This window comes from Thalassophryne amazonica, chromosome 11, assembly GCF_902500255.1.
Source record: "Thalassophryne amazonica chromosome 11, fThaAma1.1, whole genome shotgun sequence".
NCBI classification, from domain to species: domain Eukaryota; kingdom Metazoa; phylum Chordata; class Actinopteri; order Batrachoidiformes; family Batrachoididae; genus Thalassophryne; species Thalassophryne amazonica.
This window is the reverse complement of record NC_047113.1, coordinates 75,845,242-75,862,271: the sequence shown is the minus strand read 5'-3', so window position 1 is coordinate 75,862,271 and position 17,030 is coordinate 75,845,242. Positions and strand designations below refer to the sequence as shown.

At 37.3% G+C, this 17,030-nt stretch overlaps 1 protein-coding gene across 5 annotated transcripts in view; it reads left to right on the top strand.

Moving 5' to 3' along the window:
- The window catches only part of sec24b (SEC24 homolog B, COPII coat complex component), a 49,122-nt gene that overhangs the window by 18,497 nt on the left and 13,595 nt on the right, over positions 1-17,030 (top strand). For 3 of the 5 annotated variants that reach the window (XM_034182194.1, XM_034182196.1, XM_034182193.1), the window contains 10 exons: positions 7,731-7,814; positions 8,682-8,851; positions 13,340-13,524; positions 14,202-14,304; positions 14,637-14,763; positions 14,837-14,946; positions 15,467-15,579; positions 15,783-15,901; positions 16,088-16,143; positions 16,457-16,663. In XM_034182194.1, the coding sequence (XP_034038085.1) occupies positions 7,731-7,814; positions 8,682-8,851; positions 13,340-13,524; positions 14,202-14,304; positions 14,637-14,763; positions 14,837-14,946; positions 15,467-15,579; positions 15,783-15,901; positions 16,088-16,143; positions 16,457-16,663 (1,274 nt within the window). The remainder of the gene's footprint in view (positions 1-7,730; positions 7,815-8,681; positions 8,852-13,339; positions 13,525-14,201; positions 14,305-14,636; positions 14,764-14,836; positions 14,947-15,466; positions 15,580-15,782; positions 15,902-16,087; positions 16,144-16,456; positions 16,664-17,030) is intronic. The other 2 variants (XM_034182197.1, XM_034182195.1) reach the window with 1 other exon arrangement.

The following is a 17,030-nucleotide window of genomic DNA, read 5'->3' as shown; positions in this document are numbered from 1 at the left end:
TTTTTTTAAACCATGTGCTGGCACTGTGCTTTGCCGTGTCCACAACACTACAGGGCCACCTTGGGTTAAGGATGGTAACCACCCAGGCAGACAACCGGTCCGCCCCACAGCTCTAAAATAACTACTGAAAGACATGAAACTTGCCTGGAACAAAAACGGCAGCAGCTGCAGAAAGTTTCTGCAAACTCATTTGTTTGCTCATTCCAATAGCCCTGGATAATTCAGCACTAATCTGCCCCCTGGTGGACATATTTTGTAATCCCTGAGTGTAAAGGAAACTGTTGAGGTGATGGTCTAGTGGTTAAGGCGTTGGGCTTGAGACCAGAAGATCCTCGGTTCAAATCACTAAGGGCCCTTGGGCAAGGTCTTTAATCCCCTATTGCTCCCGGTGTGTAGTGGGCACCTTGCATGGCAGCAGCCTGACATCGGGGTGAATATGAGGCATTATTTGTAAGGCGCTTTGACCGTCTGATGCAGATGGAAAAACGGTATATAAATGCAATCCATTTACAATTTATGCACTTGATTGCTATATAGCCATTTACAGGACATTTAATGTCTTGTGGAGTGCTCTGTGTGGAAAGGTGAGTCCTTTTAGCTCTGCCTCACACTGCTCTAACGGTTCTTGGGGATTTTGTTGACGAGTCTCCCTCAGGAGTTGCTGCTAACAGGATCTATATATAACTTATCCCCCGTGGCAGTTCTCTGTATGTGTGTTTCATGACTCGCCTGCATCCACAGAGGAGCATCGGTGAAGACTTTTTTCTAAATCAGTTAGCACTCATTAGCACTTCTTACCATAACAGCTTCTTTTAGCTTCCAGCTTTTCCCTTGTGGTCTTCTCAGCTCTGCTGGGTTGTTGGTGCTGAGATACCATGTTGACATCTGAGTTTGTGCATCATAGACCACAGCCACAGTTTGGAGCTTGGATATCATACAAGAGGGGTTTTAATCGTCTGTTTGATGGTATGTGTGAGATTTTTAATACTTTAATATTTCATGTAAATGACTTAGAAGTTGGGGAGAGAATGTTGTCCAACCTTGATCTGGTCCCAGATGGATGTGTTAGAATAATCCATGTCCACTTCAAATGTCTGAGTTTCCTCTTCAACTTGTGCTGTTTTCTGGTGCAAAGTATTCATTGTGGGTCTGAAGGCATTTTTTAATTTAAAATGGTTTCAAATGGTGTTTAACCAAAAAGGAATTTATTCCATGATGCTGAAAATGCCACATATGAGCACTGAGGGACTCCAGGCCCACAGAGTTCAAGGCCAAACCCAATTTTGAATGCTCGCTTAGTGCTGACGTCATTTATTACTGCCTGCCTAATTTAATTCAGGACTTTTTCTGGTCCATTCTCAGCTTTATACCATACAAGCTGGGGTACCTGGCGCTGCTGGGGTTAACCTGTTTTAGACATAAGCCAAATGGCAATCATTTAAATTAAAACAATTGCCCAACATTTGTTTTTGTAATGTTGATGTCTTATAAATATAATAATGGGCTAAAGTTTGTCCAGCAGAACTATAAGAGGTGGACTCCCCAAACTAAGTGGAAATACTTGGTTAAAAGACAAACACATTTGAAGTCCTTCATGTAGACTTTGTTTTGCAATCAAATTTATAACAAAATTACATGCAAAAGGTAGGTACCAGTAAATGTAAATATCAATGAATCAGAATTGAGGTAGTGGTGTATTTCACTGTTTTTACATTGCAATTTTACAAACATAAAATGAATGTATTCAGACAGGAAGGCAAACTGAGTTGTACAGGACAGTCAGGTGCTTAACAGTTTAGAACATAAAGTAGCTGAAGAAAGGGATTAAATAAACAGAGATGGCCAACACATATACAGGACTGTAAATTTGAATCTGCCTGGTTATACCCACAGCCGGCTATTTTGGGGGTAATTTTCACTTCAACTTTAAAAAAAAAAAATGGTACCAGTTTGTTCCCCATGTCATGAGGATTCAGAATCTACAGTGAGGAAAATAAGTTTGTATGTGAACACCCTGCGGTTTTGCAAGTTATCCCACTTAGAAATCATGGAGGGGTCTGAAATTTTCATCTTAGGTGCATATCCACTGTGAGAGACATAATCTAAAAAAAGAAAAATCCAGAAGTCACAATGTATGATTTTTTTTTTTTAATAATTTATTTGTATGCTACTGCTGCAAATAAGTATTTGAACACCTCCCAATCAGCAAGAATTCTGGCTCACACAGACCTGTTAATTTTTCTTTAAGAAGCCCTCTTATTCTGCACTCTTTACCTGTATTAATTGCACCTGTTTGAACTTTTTACCTATCTAAAAGACACCTGTTCACACACTCAATCACACTCCAACCTGTCCACCATAGCCAAGACCAAAGAGCTGTCTGGGGACACCAGGGACAAAACTGTAGACCTGCACAAAGCTGGGATGGACTACAGGACAACAGGCAAGCAGCTTGGTAGAAGACAACAACTGTTGTGATTATTTATTAGAAAGTGGAAGAAACACAAGATGACTGTCAATCTCCCTCGGTCTGGGATTCTTTTTTTCTTTTTTCTTTAATATTTATTTCATTCATTTAAAAGAAACAGAAAAGCAAAAACAAAGCACCACAATACCAGAATGAAAAGGAGCAGAAAGAAGAACAAGTCTTATGATTTCTGCCCCTTTTAACAATACAATCTTTCAATGTCCAGCATCATAGTCAACATTATTTAACAGATTGCATTTCTTTAACTTGTCACATACCACTGACCCATTTCATAATTATGACTATTAATTGATTACATCTCTGACAGGTTACATTTAAACTTAAGACACTCCAAACATTATTAACAGATTACCTTTTTTTTGTGACTTTCTTGCAGCCCACTGACTTATTTCATAGTTTCATACTTATTTAACACATCTAATTTAATATGTTTTTTTAAATAATTTAACCGACCTTAATTCTTTAATTTCTTTATTAAGATTGTTCCATAATTTGACACCATTTACTGCAATACTCCTTTCCTTTATTTTGGTTCTAAATCTTGTTTTTTTAAAGACTTCTATTCCTTTCAGTTTATAACTACTTATTCTTTTTTCAAACATATTTTGAATGTTTGTTGGTAAAGTATTTTTATTAACTTGGTACATTGTAATATTTTCAAATCGACTAAATCATGAAATTTAAGTACCCTATACTTAATAAACAATGGATTAGATGGATCTCTAAAACCACTGTTACTAATCACTTTTAAAGCTCTTTTCTGCTAAATAAATAAAGGTTGTATATAGGTTGTATATGTTGATCCCCAGATTTCTACACAATAAGTTAAATATGGGGCAATCAAAGAATTGTACAATGTTAATAAACCATAACTATTTAATGAATATTTTACTTTATGCAAAACAACAATGGCTTTCGCTATTTTTCCTTTTATGTAATTTATGTGTGACTTCCATGTAAGATCTTCATCAATCATGACTCCTAAAAATTTTGTTTCTTTTACCCTTTGTATATCCATTCCATCTATTTATAATGACACATTCTTTTTCACTCTATCATTAAACAATATAAAATTTGTCTTATTAATATTTAGTGACAATCTGTTTATATCAAACCAATATTTAACTTTTTCCAACTCTGTATTTATCACTTGTGCTACTTCCTGTATATCTGATCCAGAGTAAAACAGCGTTGTATCATCAGCAAATAAAATGCTGCCAAGCACATTGGATACATTCACAAAATCATTGATATACAAAATAAACAGTTTGGGTCCAAGTACTGATCCTTGTGATACTCCATAAAGTTACACAATTCTGATTTGGTATTATTTATCTGAACAAACTGTTTTCTATTTTCTAAGGAGCTTTTTACCCACTGATGTGCAACACCTCTTATTCCATATTGTTGTAACTTGTGAAGCAATCTTGAGTGGTCTATAACATCATAAGCCTTTTTCAGGTTGATAAAAATACTTACAAAATAATCCTTATTATCTGTTGTTGTTATTTTCTCTGTTAGTTCCGTAATTGCCATAGCTGTTGAATGTTTTGTTCTAAATCCAACTGAGCATTATTTAAAATATGTTTCTCAATACATTTATCCAATCTTGTCACAAAAACTTTTTCCATAATTTTAGAAAACTGTGGAAGCAATGATACTGGCCTGTAATTAGAAAAATTATGTTTGTCTCCATTTTTATATAATGGGACTACCTTAGCAATTTTCATTTCATCTGGAAAAATCCCAGTTGACAGAGACAGATTACAAATATAAGTAAATGGTTCAATAACAATTTCTATTATACTTTTTACAGTCATCATGTCTAAATCTTCATGGTCAGTTGATCTTTTGCTTACAGTTTTTTACAATATTTCTTATTTCATCTTTTTCCACATTGTCCAGGAAAATACTATTGACCATATTTACCAATGTACGTAATTTATCTTCTATTATTGGTTTATTTTCCACCAGAATTGATCCTACATTTGAAAAATAATCATTAAACCCATTTGCAACTTCTTTTATATCATATATCTCTTTATTTTCCTTAATAAAGTAATTTGGAATAGTTGCTTTCGCTCCATCACTATCAGTCACACTTTTTATAATTCTCCATGTTACCCTCATATTATCTTTACTCTTCTTTAGTTGTTCACTGTAATAATCTTTTTTTTGTTTCCTAATTATTGTTAATAGTTTATTTTTATATTTTTTGTATTTATGTTCTGATTTCTTTGTTTGCAATTTTATAAAGCACCTGTATAAATAGTTTTTCTTTGCACAAGCATTTTTTATTCCCTTTGTCAGCCATGGTTTACTCTTTTCTTACTAATTTCAATTAATTTACAATTTTTATTGTATGATTTCATCAATATTTTCATAAATGAGTTATATGCTACATTAACATCACTGACATAAACTTCTTCCCAATTTTGATTTTTAAGGTCATATTTTAATGCCTCTAAGGCTTTTACTGACTTATCTCTTTTAAAGTTTATAACAGTTTTTTGTTGTACCTATTTTTATATTTAAATATTGAAAAAATTGGTAAATGATCGCTAATATCTGTCATGAAGATCCCATTCTTGATAATTTCATCTGTTCTGTTTGTAAATATATTATCGATTACCGTTGCACTTTGCGATGTAATTCTGGTTGGTTTTGTTATCAAGGGGAATAACCCCAAACTGTACATTGAATTCACAAAATCACTTAATGTTTGGCAGCTGGAGCTTTCTATGTTAATGTTAAAGTCCCCACACATAAAAAGTGTTTTGTTTTTAATTTGATGGAATAATTCAATTATTTTATCTGTAAATTTCACAACACAAGAATCTGGTGCTCTGTATACACAGCTGATTAGAATATTCTTAGATATTTCATGTACAATTTCCACTGTTACAATTTCTATGACATCATTCATAATTGTCATTTCTTCAACAATTGTACACATCAGATCTGTTTTTGTATACTGAGCAATACCACTGCCTTTTTATATCTTCTGTTTACAAAATACAGCACATATCCCTCCATTTGAACTTCATCCATGAGATCATCTTTAAGCCAAGATTCAGTGATTGCAACAATACTAAATCTATTTTTAAACTGATTTAAATAATCTTTTATTTGTGACATTTTACAATACAAGCTTCGGCTGTTTATATGTATGAGTGACAGGGTATCTTCTGCAATTTTTTCACTATTCAGCTGTTCTGTATAATACTCACAACCAATCGTTTTTAAGTCAAATATACTTTCATCAATATTAGTGTCTGTCATATATTTTATCATCTGTTTCCATGTTTGATCTGATTTTTTTTTTTGTTGGTCCAATTACCAACAGACGTCATATTTGATTGTCTATTCAGGTCTGTATTTCGTAAGGTCCTCCATGTTTTTGATTTGTATACCGTTTGTTCCTTCTTTTACTCTAATCCACACCCTACAATTCCAGACCCATGTAGCAACAATGTTTGTTTTCTTAGTAGTCTTGCTTCCCTAGCAATATCTAATATTTTTTGTTAGATGCTCATTTATATAGACACTTGTTCCTTTCAAATTCTTTGCCTTTCTTAATAACTCATTTTTATATTTTCTGCTTGTAAATCGTATAACAATGTTAGTTTATTTTTTCTATCTTTAGTTGGAATAGTATAACAGTCTGATATTGTGTCTTGATGGATGACAACACCTTTTTGATATAAAAAGTTTGTAACTTGTTGTTCCAGTGATTGTCGTTCTTCAGGTGGTGCATCCTCCCCACTGGCTCCACCAGAATCCACCACCCTTGCATATGTCCGATGTTTTGTTTCTAGTCCAGATATTATAACATCATCTTTTCTAGTGAATTGTTCAAGTTCATCTACATGTTGCTCAAGTTTCTTAATGATCTTGTCCTTCTCTTTAACCAGATTTTGGAGTTCTTTAATCTCCACCATCAGTTTGTCTAAATTAGACATGTCTTTTGATATACGGTTTAATGAGGTCTTTATCTCCTCTATATCTTCCTCGAGTTTATCTGTTTTCCTGGGTGGTGCCATGCTGACTATCGTGGCTCAGTATGGCCACTATTGATTACAGAAACAATTCTCACCAGTAGCCTCCACCACCACAGGTCCGGTAGCCGCGCACCAACCCTCCCCGTTGCCAACCTCGTTCACAGCTGCCCCCAGCCACGGAAAATCTTTGGAGGGAGCTGAAACTCCAAACCTGAAAGATCTAGAGAAGATCTGTATGGAGGAGTGGACCAGAATCCCTGCTGCAGTGTGTGAAAACCTGGTGAAAAACTACAGGAAACGTTTGACCTCTGTAATTGCAAACAAAGGCTACTGTACCAAATATTAACATTGATTTTCACAGGTGTTGAAATACTTATTTGCAGCAGTAACATACAGATAAATTATTTAAAAAAAATCATACATTGATTTACAGATTTTTATTTTTTATTTTTTGGATTATGTCTCTCACAGTGGACATGCACCTAAAATGAAAATTTCAGATCCCTCCATGATTTCTAAGTGGGAGAACTTTCAAAATCGCAGGGTGTTCAAATACTTATTTTCCTCACTGTATTTGCATTTGTTTACATTTTATATATACATCCTCTGTACATATTTACTTTTTATTTATTTTTACATTGATTACAGAGAGCTTCCAAAAGGAATTTCGTATCGTTTTTAGGGCTACATATTATAGTTTGGGAGTTTATCCCCGACAGATAGACAGACAGACAGACAGAAGTGGCAGCATGAAAAGCACATGGTACAACACTGTATGGTCTTACATAAATGGCTATTTTGGGGGTAATTTTCAGTTCAACTTTAAAAAAATGGTACCATTTTGTTCCCCATGTCAGGAGGATTCAGAATATATTTATAGTTTTTATGGCTACATATTATAGTTTGGGAGTTTATCGCACATGGTACAACACTGTATGGTCTTATATAAATGGCTATTTTGGGGGTAATTTTCAGTTCAGTTTCTTAAAAAAAAAAAAGTACCATTTTGTTCCCCATGTCACGAGGATTCAGAACATATATCGTTTTTAGGGCTACATATTATAGTTTGGGAGACAGATGTAGCCCTTTATGTATATAGATGTTCTTTGTCTTTCTACATTTTGTTGTTTTTGTTTTACAGTGATTCATTTTTCAGTCAATCTTCTCATCGTGCTGTTTTTTTAAATTTAGCCACATTATAAATCCTTTGGTTTTTCATACTTTCTGACTCCTCTTCTCAGGTGGTGAGACGTCTTCTTCCACCACCGGAAGTGCCTCTCCGGTGCCCAACAGCTATGACTGCCTGGAAGGTGGAAACTATCCGGGTATATTTCAAGTTGCATACAATACTAACTACATAACATTAAAAAAAATGTAGCCAGTCATGAGAAATGCAAAGGTTAATGTAGTTTCCTGAATCCACAAGTAGCGGTGGCCTTAGTGGCCATTGGATGTAGGCTTTGGAAATGAAATAAACTGACAAATAAGCTCATTGCAACGTACAGCTAATTTCAACCACACCTGCTCCTAATTTTCATCAGCTGTCCAGCATCTACAAACCTTCCAGCAGGTGGCAGGTGTACAGGATATTACCTAAGCAAAACAAAGTTGCTTTTTTCATTGTGCTGGTGCATCAGAGTTCACCAGGTTTTAATGGGTTTGTCCTCTTATGCCTTTTTAAATAAAAGTTTATAGCAGTTATCGTTTTATCAAACGTGTGTGTGTATGTGGACTTGTTTATTCATTCATGTTTAAAACATGAAATCTTGCTTCATCATGAATCATTTTAGCTTCTTAATATTGATTACACAGTAATCACAGTTTACAGCAGAATAATTCCAATCTGACCAAACGGCAGCACTGCTAACTTAATGGTTTCCTGTTGGTTTGATGGGATGCACCTTCGTTTTTGCTGATATTGCAGATTCTGCTAGACTGTACTCCAAAATTTTACACTGGCAATTATACATTAACAATTATAATCAGCGCAAGTTTTTCATTGTAACCTTAAAATATGGCCAGATTTTGCTGCCATTGTAATTCCATTGCTGTGGAGTTACCCACATTATGATGATCACTAACTGCCGTTTATACTAAATTTGGTTTTGTTCCAAGTACCAATAGTAATGTCTTACAGCAATAATGAAACACTGATATTTTTAAGTGAAGTATTAACTGGTGAATTGTCTCTTGTTTAGATTGTTTGCCTCCTTCCAATGACATGACCAACCAGGCCTCGCCTTATGGTAACTATGGTTACCAAACCATGCAGCCAGCCTGTCGGGCGGGACCAACATCCCACACGAACCCCTCACCCTCCCATAACATGTATGGGCAGCCAAACTACCAGCAGTACTCCCAGGTAAAAAAAACAAACAAACAAAAACTAAGTACCAGTAAAGTCACAGTTGACATATTTATGTTCTTATATGTATTTTTGTTTGCTGGTTTTTTAGTATGCGGTATTTAGTCCCCCATATTCATATGGGAATGACACCTTTAGTACCACACCAGCATTTTTAGGTGGAACTATGGTGAAAGTTTGAGCCAAAATAATCTGAGGAACTGTTGATCATTTATCTTTCCAAATTAGTAATTAAAAAAAGAAAAAAATGACTAATTTTAAGAATCTAATGCGTTTCAAATAATGGCCAATAATGATGTCTGGAATTACACCCCCTGGCAAAAATTATGGAATCACCGGCCTCGGAGGATGTTCATTCAGTTGTTTAATTTTGTAGAAAAAAAGCAGATCACAGACATGACACAAAACTAAAGTCATTTCAAATGGCAACTTTCTGGCTTTAAGAAACACTATAAGAAATCAGGAAAAAAAATTGTGGCAGTCAGTAACGGTTACTTTTTTAGACCAAGCAGAGGGAAAAAAATATGGAATCACTCAATTCTGAGGAAAAAATTATGGAATCATGAATAACAAAAGAACGCTCCAACACATCACCGGTATTTTGTTGCACCACGCTTTTATAACAGCTTGCAGTCTCTGAGGCATGGGCTTAATGAGTGACAAACAGTACTCTTCATCAATCTGGCTCCAACTTTCTCTGATTGCTGTTGCCAGATCAGCTTTGCAGGTTGGAGCCTTGTCATGGACCATTTTCTTCAACTTCCACCAAAGATTTTCAATTGGATTAAGATCCGGACTATTTGCAGTCCATGACATTGACCCTATGTGTCTTTTTGCAAGGAATGTTTTCACAGTTTTTGCTCTATGGCAAGATGCATTATCATCTTGAAAAATGATTTCATCATCCCCAAACATCCTTTCAATTGATGGGATAAGAAAAGTGTCCAAAATATCAACGTAAACTTGTGCATTTATTGATGATGTAATGACAGCCATCTCCCCAGTGCCTTTACCTGACATGCAGCCCCATATCATCAATGACTGTGGAAATTTACATGTTCTCTTCAGGCAGTCATCTTTATAAATCTCGCTGGAACGGCACCAAACAAAAGTTCCAGCATCATCACCTTGCCCATTGCAGATTCGAGATTCATCACTGAATATGACTTTCATCCAGTCATCCACAGTCCACGTTTGCTTTTCCTTAGCCCATTGTAACCTTGTTTTTCCTGTTTAGGTGTTAATGATGGCTTTCGTTTAGCTTTTCTGTATGTGAATCCCATTTCCTTTAGGCGGTTTCTTACAGTTCAGTCACAGACGTTGACTCCAGTTTCCTCCCATTCGTTCCTCATTTGTTTTGTTGTGCATTTTTGATTTTTGAGACATATTGCTTTAAGTTTTCTGTCTTGACGCTTTGATGTCTTCCTTGGTCTACCAGTATGTTTGCCTTTAACAACCTTCCCATGTTGTTTGTATTTGGTCCAGAGTTTAGACACAGCTGACTGTGAACAACCAACATCTTTTGCAACATTGCGTGATGATTTACCCTCTTTTAAGAGTTTGATAATCCTCTCCTTTGTTTAAATTGACATCTCTCGTGTTGGAGCCATGATTCATGTCAGTCCACTTGGTGCAACAGCTCTCCAAGGTGTGACCACTCCTTTTTAGATGCAGACTAACGATCAGATCTGATTTGATGCAGGTGTTAGTTTTGGGGATGAAAATTTACAGGGTGATTCCATAATTTATTCTTCAAAATTGAGTGAGTCCATATTTTTTTCCCTCTGCTTGGTCTAAAAAAGTAACCGTTACTGACTGCCACAATTATTTTTCCTGATTTTTTTTATAGTGTTTCTTAAAGCCAGAAAGTTGCCATTTGAAAGGACTTTAGTTTTGTGTCATGTCTGTGATCTGCTTTTTTTCTACAAAATTAAACAACTTAATGAACATCCTCCGAGGCCGGTGATTCCATAATTATTGCCAGGGGTTGTATGATGAATAACAATATGAGTATTTTATCTTGATGCTTTAAAAAGTGTGTGTGTATGTATGTGTGTATATATATATGTATGTATGTATATATGTATATATATATGTATATATGTCCAAAATTGGTGTTGTGGTATGAAGGAAGAGAATCAAATAGATAAAAATAACACAACAATTGTATTCAGATGTGATATTTTAAATATGTCAGGAGTGATGCCCTCAGCCTTGTAAGTGTTACACTCCTGATAATTTTGGCTACTTTATTGATTTATTTATTTATTGTTACCCAAATGTAATGTACAGTAAATCTGGATTACATGTTCACATTTTCATTTAATACTGACAAACTCTGAAACAGTTCTCTCTTTTCTACCATCTAATTTAATTACTTTATTCACTGACAAATCGTATTTGTACTTAATAGTTTAGAATGAAGTTAGAGTATTTCTCCAGTCATGGAAATGACCTGGAAAGAGACTAAAATGACCAAATATCCTGGAATATTTAATATTGTGGAAATTAGACTCTAATTTCAGTCAAGCTCACCACATGTGCTTTGGTGTGTATATTGTTTAAAAGTCAGCTGGCTGTTGGTGAGATGAGCTGTGCAGTGCAGTCTGACTGGTCTGACAAAGCAGCAGCAGAGTACATTTCCACAGAGCCTAGATATGCCTGGAACTATGAGCACATATTGTACAGGCTACTGCTTCGTGAATAATTTATAGCTGTCATTTAGATTAATTATATAAGAAATAACTTGTCAAAATATGTAATTGTATTTTCCGATGCCCCTTGATCCAGTCGTTATTCTGTCCAGTTGTAAGAAACTTATTTTTAATAACAGAAATTAGTAATTATCAAACATCAAGTAATTTGAAAGTGAATAATAATTTCAGCTCCTCCGCAGCACTCTGATTGAACAGCCCTGTTCATGGTTCTTGTTAATCTGCTCTACACACTTTAAATTACACTTTAAACCAGTGATTTTCAACCTTTTTTGAGCCGCGGCACCCTCTTTATATTTACAAAATCCTGCGGCACACCACTGTCATGTGTCATGCACCACTAACTCGACTGTCTCTACACGTTAGCAACACGTGCGGTACAGATATGATGTAACATAGTATACTATAGTCATGGAGCTGTATATAAGAACTAGAGAGCGCAGTCCCATTGCTGCACACTAAACGAAAACGTCCCTTCATGGACAGCGACATGACGTCTCCTAACCGGGCAAAATATTGACGAAGTACCCGGATGTTAATGCATTTTCAATGGAGATCCGCGACTGGACACACTCAGAAAAATGCTCGCAAAATACGTGTTAAAATGCCATTTTGTCCTGGATATTGAGCCAGTAAAATTAAATTACATTAAATTATGTCAGGAAAGTATTAAATTTACTCTGACACACACGCATTCTCAAATATTAGTGTTGAAGGTTACACGGATCTGTGCTGTTCAAGCTACACTGCTCGGCTGAGCTGCTGCTGTGTTCAACGCAGCGCGGCTCCTAAAACCATTACAATACATTTATATATATTATATTTTTACACAATTATCCTTTATTGACCGAGTTTCATTCATGAAGTCAGCGGTGTGTGTGTGTGCACATCTCTGTGTGTGTGGCAGCACAGCGCGGGTCATTAATCTCATTATTTTAAGGTGCAAAAAAAAAAAAACTCCCCAGTCTTGTCGAACAATTTTTAGTCACTAACGACAAGAATTTTAACTAGACATTGGTCTAGCAGTGGAAAATATCAACTAGACATAAGTGAAATTAATGATCCGTGTCATCGGGCGACACAGGTACGGCAGGAGACATACAGCTGTTTATCATCCAAATATCACGGTCAAAGTGACAACAATAACCAAAACCACTTACTTATGGAAGGAAATATTGTCTCCCGTGTTCCTCCGTTTGCCAACATGCACAGCTTTCCGGCATATTCCACCTGTTTCTTGACGAGACTAAGTGAACTTGTATGCACACAAATTACTAACTTGCCCGGAATTAAAATGGCGATCACGCCTCCTTGTCAGCACACGGCTCAGCGCTACTGCGCGCTTTGCTTCCATCTACTGGAATAAAAGAGCATTACACCATTTGCCACACTATTACCTCACATACACCCGATAATGGTGATATTTGATAATTGCCCACGGCACCCCTGACGATCGATCACGGCACCCAGGTTGAGAATCACTACCACACTTTAACTCCACACTTAAACACTTTAAATACTTTTATTATGAGTGTCTTACTTTCAAGTATTAATTACATTACAGTCATGGAAATGATAAGTAAACAAATGTTTGATTCATGATGTTTTTCAGATTTGTTTTAACACTCAAACAGATTTGAATGTGAAAATTTGCCTATTGTGCTCAATCACATTGTCATGTGTTATTCCAGGAGCTGGAGCATTCTCGCTTTGTTGTTTAATATGTATAACACAACTGTAATTTATTTTTCTTCTTCTCTCATGTTTACAGCCATTCCCAAACCTCTCCCAGCTATCTGCGGCCCTGGGTGGCCTGGGCGGGCTTCCAGAGATGGAAGTGGATGCCCTGAGGCCGGTCAACCTGCTGCAGGAGAAGAACTTGTTGCCCCCAAGGCCCCTGGAGGCGCCTGAACCAAACCTCAGCCCTGAATTAAAGAAGGTCAACTGCAGTCCACAGTAAGCATTGTGTTAGTGGAGTATTCTTGAAGACAGGAGAGCAAAGTAAAATCTAAAGTACTGTTGAATGAGCCTGTTTAACGGTAACAACTTTATTTATGTAGCACGTTTACACAAATTTCACAAAGACATATTACAGCAATGAAATGTAAAATATGGGTGATTGTCCCTTTAAGACCAGATGGGACATGAATGACTTCTAAAAGATTCTGAAGACACATGATCAAAAAATCTTGAATCACTACTTTAATGTTGCTCTCCTCTCTCAAGCTGCCAGCAGTTGTCCGAAGAAAAACTTTCCTGTGGCCCAAGACTGTTTAAAAATAAATAAATAAATAATTCTCATAGTGCATTTCACAATTCCCTTGTGTGTTTCAGGGAGCCTCAGTGCATTTAATCAGTCGTGTGTCTTGAAAATCTGATCAAGCTGCAATAAGTTTTAATAGTGAACCACTAAAATATTTCACCCTGTCTTAATGGGAGAAGTTCTGTGAATTAATTGCACTCGTTTATGTCCAACTATGGGTTGGTTACTTGTCAAGCTGGGTAATATTTGTCGCTCTTGCCTCACAGAAAATTTGTGGAGCGTTTTCCCACCAAAGCAAGAGTTCCATCACTTACTCTGTCATTCCTTAAGTTGTGAATATGTTGTTTTAACATGCTGGCCTACTCTGCAGGACTTTCAGGTGCACTCTGACCAGCATCCCCCAGACCCAGGCACTCCTGAACAAGGCCAGGCTCCCTCTGGGTCTCCTCCTGCACCCCTTCAGAGACCTGCAGGTATGACTCAGCCTTTGCTGAGAGATTCTTACTCAGACACTTTGACTGTTGATGATGCTTAGAGGAAATTCAGGTAAGCATGGTGGAATCACCCATTAAAATGATTGGGAAAGTCTTCAGGTGACTGTGGTTCACCAACTGGAGGACTCCTTTGCAAACACACACTCATTGAAACACAAATGAGAAAGCTGCAGATGGACACCACTGCTGTTCTCTAAAAAGCTAACATAGTAGAATGGACTAACTTTGATTGTGGATAAACACAGAGGACACGTGAGCTTCAGATGAAGCATAAAATGTAATATGTCTTTTCCTTTCTGTCTCTCTTGTAGCAGTTACCGGTGATCACATCAAACACAATAGTGCGCTGTCGCTCTTGTCGTACTTACATCAACCCATTTGTCACCTTCCTCGACCAGCGTAGATGGAAGTGTAACCTCTGTTACCGGGTCAATGATGGTATGGGATTGATTATTTATGCCCCTTTTCAACTGGCAGGAGTTTTTATTCTGTTGTAACCTTTTTCCTCCAGTTCCAGATGAATTTATGTACAACCCGGTGACCAGGTCGTACGGTGAGCCCCACAAGAGACCTGAAGTCCAAAACTCCACCGTGGAGTTCATTGCTTCTTCAGACTACATGGTAAACTGACACCACTCCAGACATATCAGTAACAAAAAGGAAATTACAGTCTTGTATTTGTCCTTACTTCAGTGTACAGGCCTGTTGTATAAATGTGGGCTCGTCTTCCAAGGAAAAACTCACTATCTTTGAAGTCTAGGCTGTGTAGCTTTAAGATTTACAATGGAACTAGTATTGGGTTAGTCACCAGTAGCTGACCAATATCATTACTTGCACTAAGCTTATCCCAAGTTGAGTACAAATTAAGCAAAGTTGGCTAGCAGTTTCCCAGTTCCTAAAAACCTTTAAACATGTTCGTAGTCATACATATTTAACCAAATTTTTCTGACTTGTGCCTAGTCTGATCTGCCTGATCTGTGCCTAGTTCCCTGCAAGTATCGTCCGAGTTGTTGCTGTAGAAAACTTGAGCAGCCAAACTGTCCTTTGTTCAAGCTGAACTTCCTGATAATGTACTGTGTTGAGTGTGTTCTCTGTGTACATTATTTGCTCTAACCAGCGGTGTATTTGGTCTTGTGTTCAGTTACGACCCCCTCAGCCAGCGGCTTACCTTTTTGTGCTCGACGTGTCTCACAATGCGGTGGAAGCTGGTTATTTTAGGTATTTCTGCGAGTTGTTGCTGGACAACCTGGATAGGTGAGTGTTGCAAGTTTTCACTCCGTGCAGCATCTCGGTAAGTTTCTGTTGAAAGTAAATGACGGGCAGACGACTCTGACGTGTGAGAAACTTTAAAATGTACAAATGTTGCTGCTCACTGAGGAGCCTCTGTATTCATCTTCTTTTCCACGACTTCTTAAAAGCCAGACTAATACATACTGTTTGGGTTTTATGCATTTCAGGTTGCCCGGCGATACACGCACGAGAGTAGGCTTCCTCACCTTCGACAGCACCATCCATTTCTACAAGCTGCAGGAGGGACTCTCTCAACCGCAGATGCTGGTGGTGTCGGACATCGACGGTACGTTAGAAATTTAGAGTTCACTCGATCAGGAAAGTAACTTTGTCAAACTATAACAGACAACTGACACTGTAACATGAAAAGCACTTGATTCAGTTTTAACATTGTCAAATTTCTTGTAAAATTGTGAAAATCAATTCAGCTGTGATCTGATTGTCACATTTCTCCCCCCCCCCCTCCTGCCAGATATTTTCATACCTTCTCATGACAGTTTGATGGTCAACCTGAAGGAAAGCAAAGAGGTGTGCAGCTTATGCTTGATGCATATAATTCTGTTCTTGCTCATCTTTGGGACATTTTTATTGTACTTTAAGTTTTATTCCCATATGTTTAAAGCATCCACAGTCTCTTTGACTTTTTTCCCCGCCGGCTCCTGTCCTCCATGCTTTAGTTTCTGCTTTGTATTCTGTCTTTCATACCTGTAACACTTCACATCCATCTGTTTTCTCATCTCTACTCAGTTATGTTTTCTTTTTCCCTTCCCTTGCTTCTCAATTTTCTTGGCATTTCCTTGTTAAATTGTCCCCCCCACCCCCCTTTGCTTCACCCCTCCAGCTGGTGAAGGACCTGCTGACGTCCTTACCGACTATGTTCAGTCAGAACAGGGAGACCCACAGTGCTCTCGGTCCGGCGTTACAGGCGGCCTTCAAGCTCATGTCACCTACCGGGGGGCGTGTCTCAGTGTTCCAGACTCAGCTGCCTACCCTGGGTGCTGGTCTGCTGCAGTCAAGGGAAGACCCCAACCAACGGTCGAGCACTAAGGTATGAACAAAGAGGAAGGGGTTTATTTTTCAAAAGTCAGACTTTTCAGGATCTCATGAAAGTTGAAAATGACCTCCTTGGATGCAGGAGATAAAATTATTATAGAGGTACCAGTGTTTACCCTGGTGAGGAATGTTGCCATTTTTTAAGCATTTATAGCAAATAGCTGACAGTTGGAATCGGCGCATCAGTGTGGTGATTTGGACTGGAAACAAAACTACAGCACTCGGTGCTCCTGTTCAGTTCTTTTGCAGTTCTGTATGATTGTTTAGCACAGTCACGCTTTAATAGTGTCCTAATAGTATGTTAGTATATTTATTGTACATGAAATTTTTTTTTGTTTGTTTCATGTTCTATGTTGAATTGA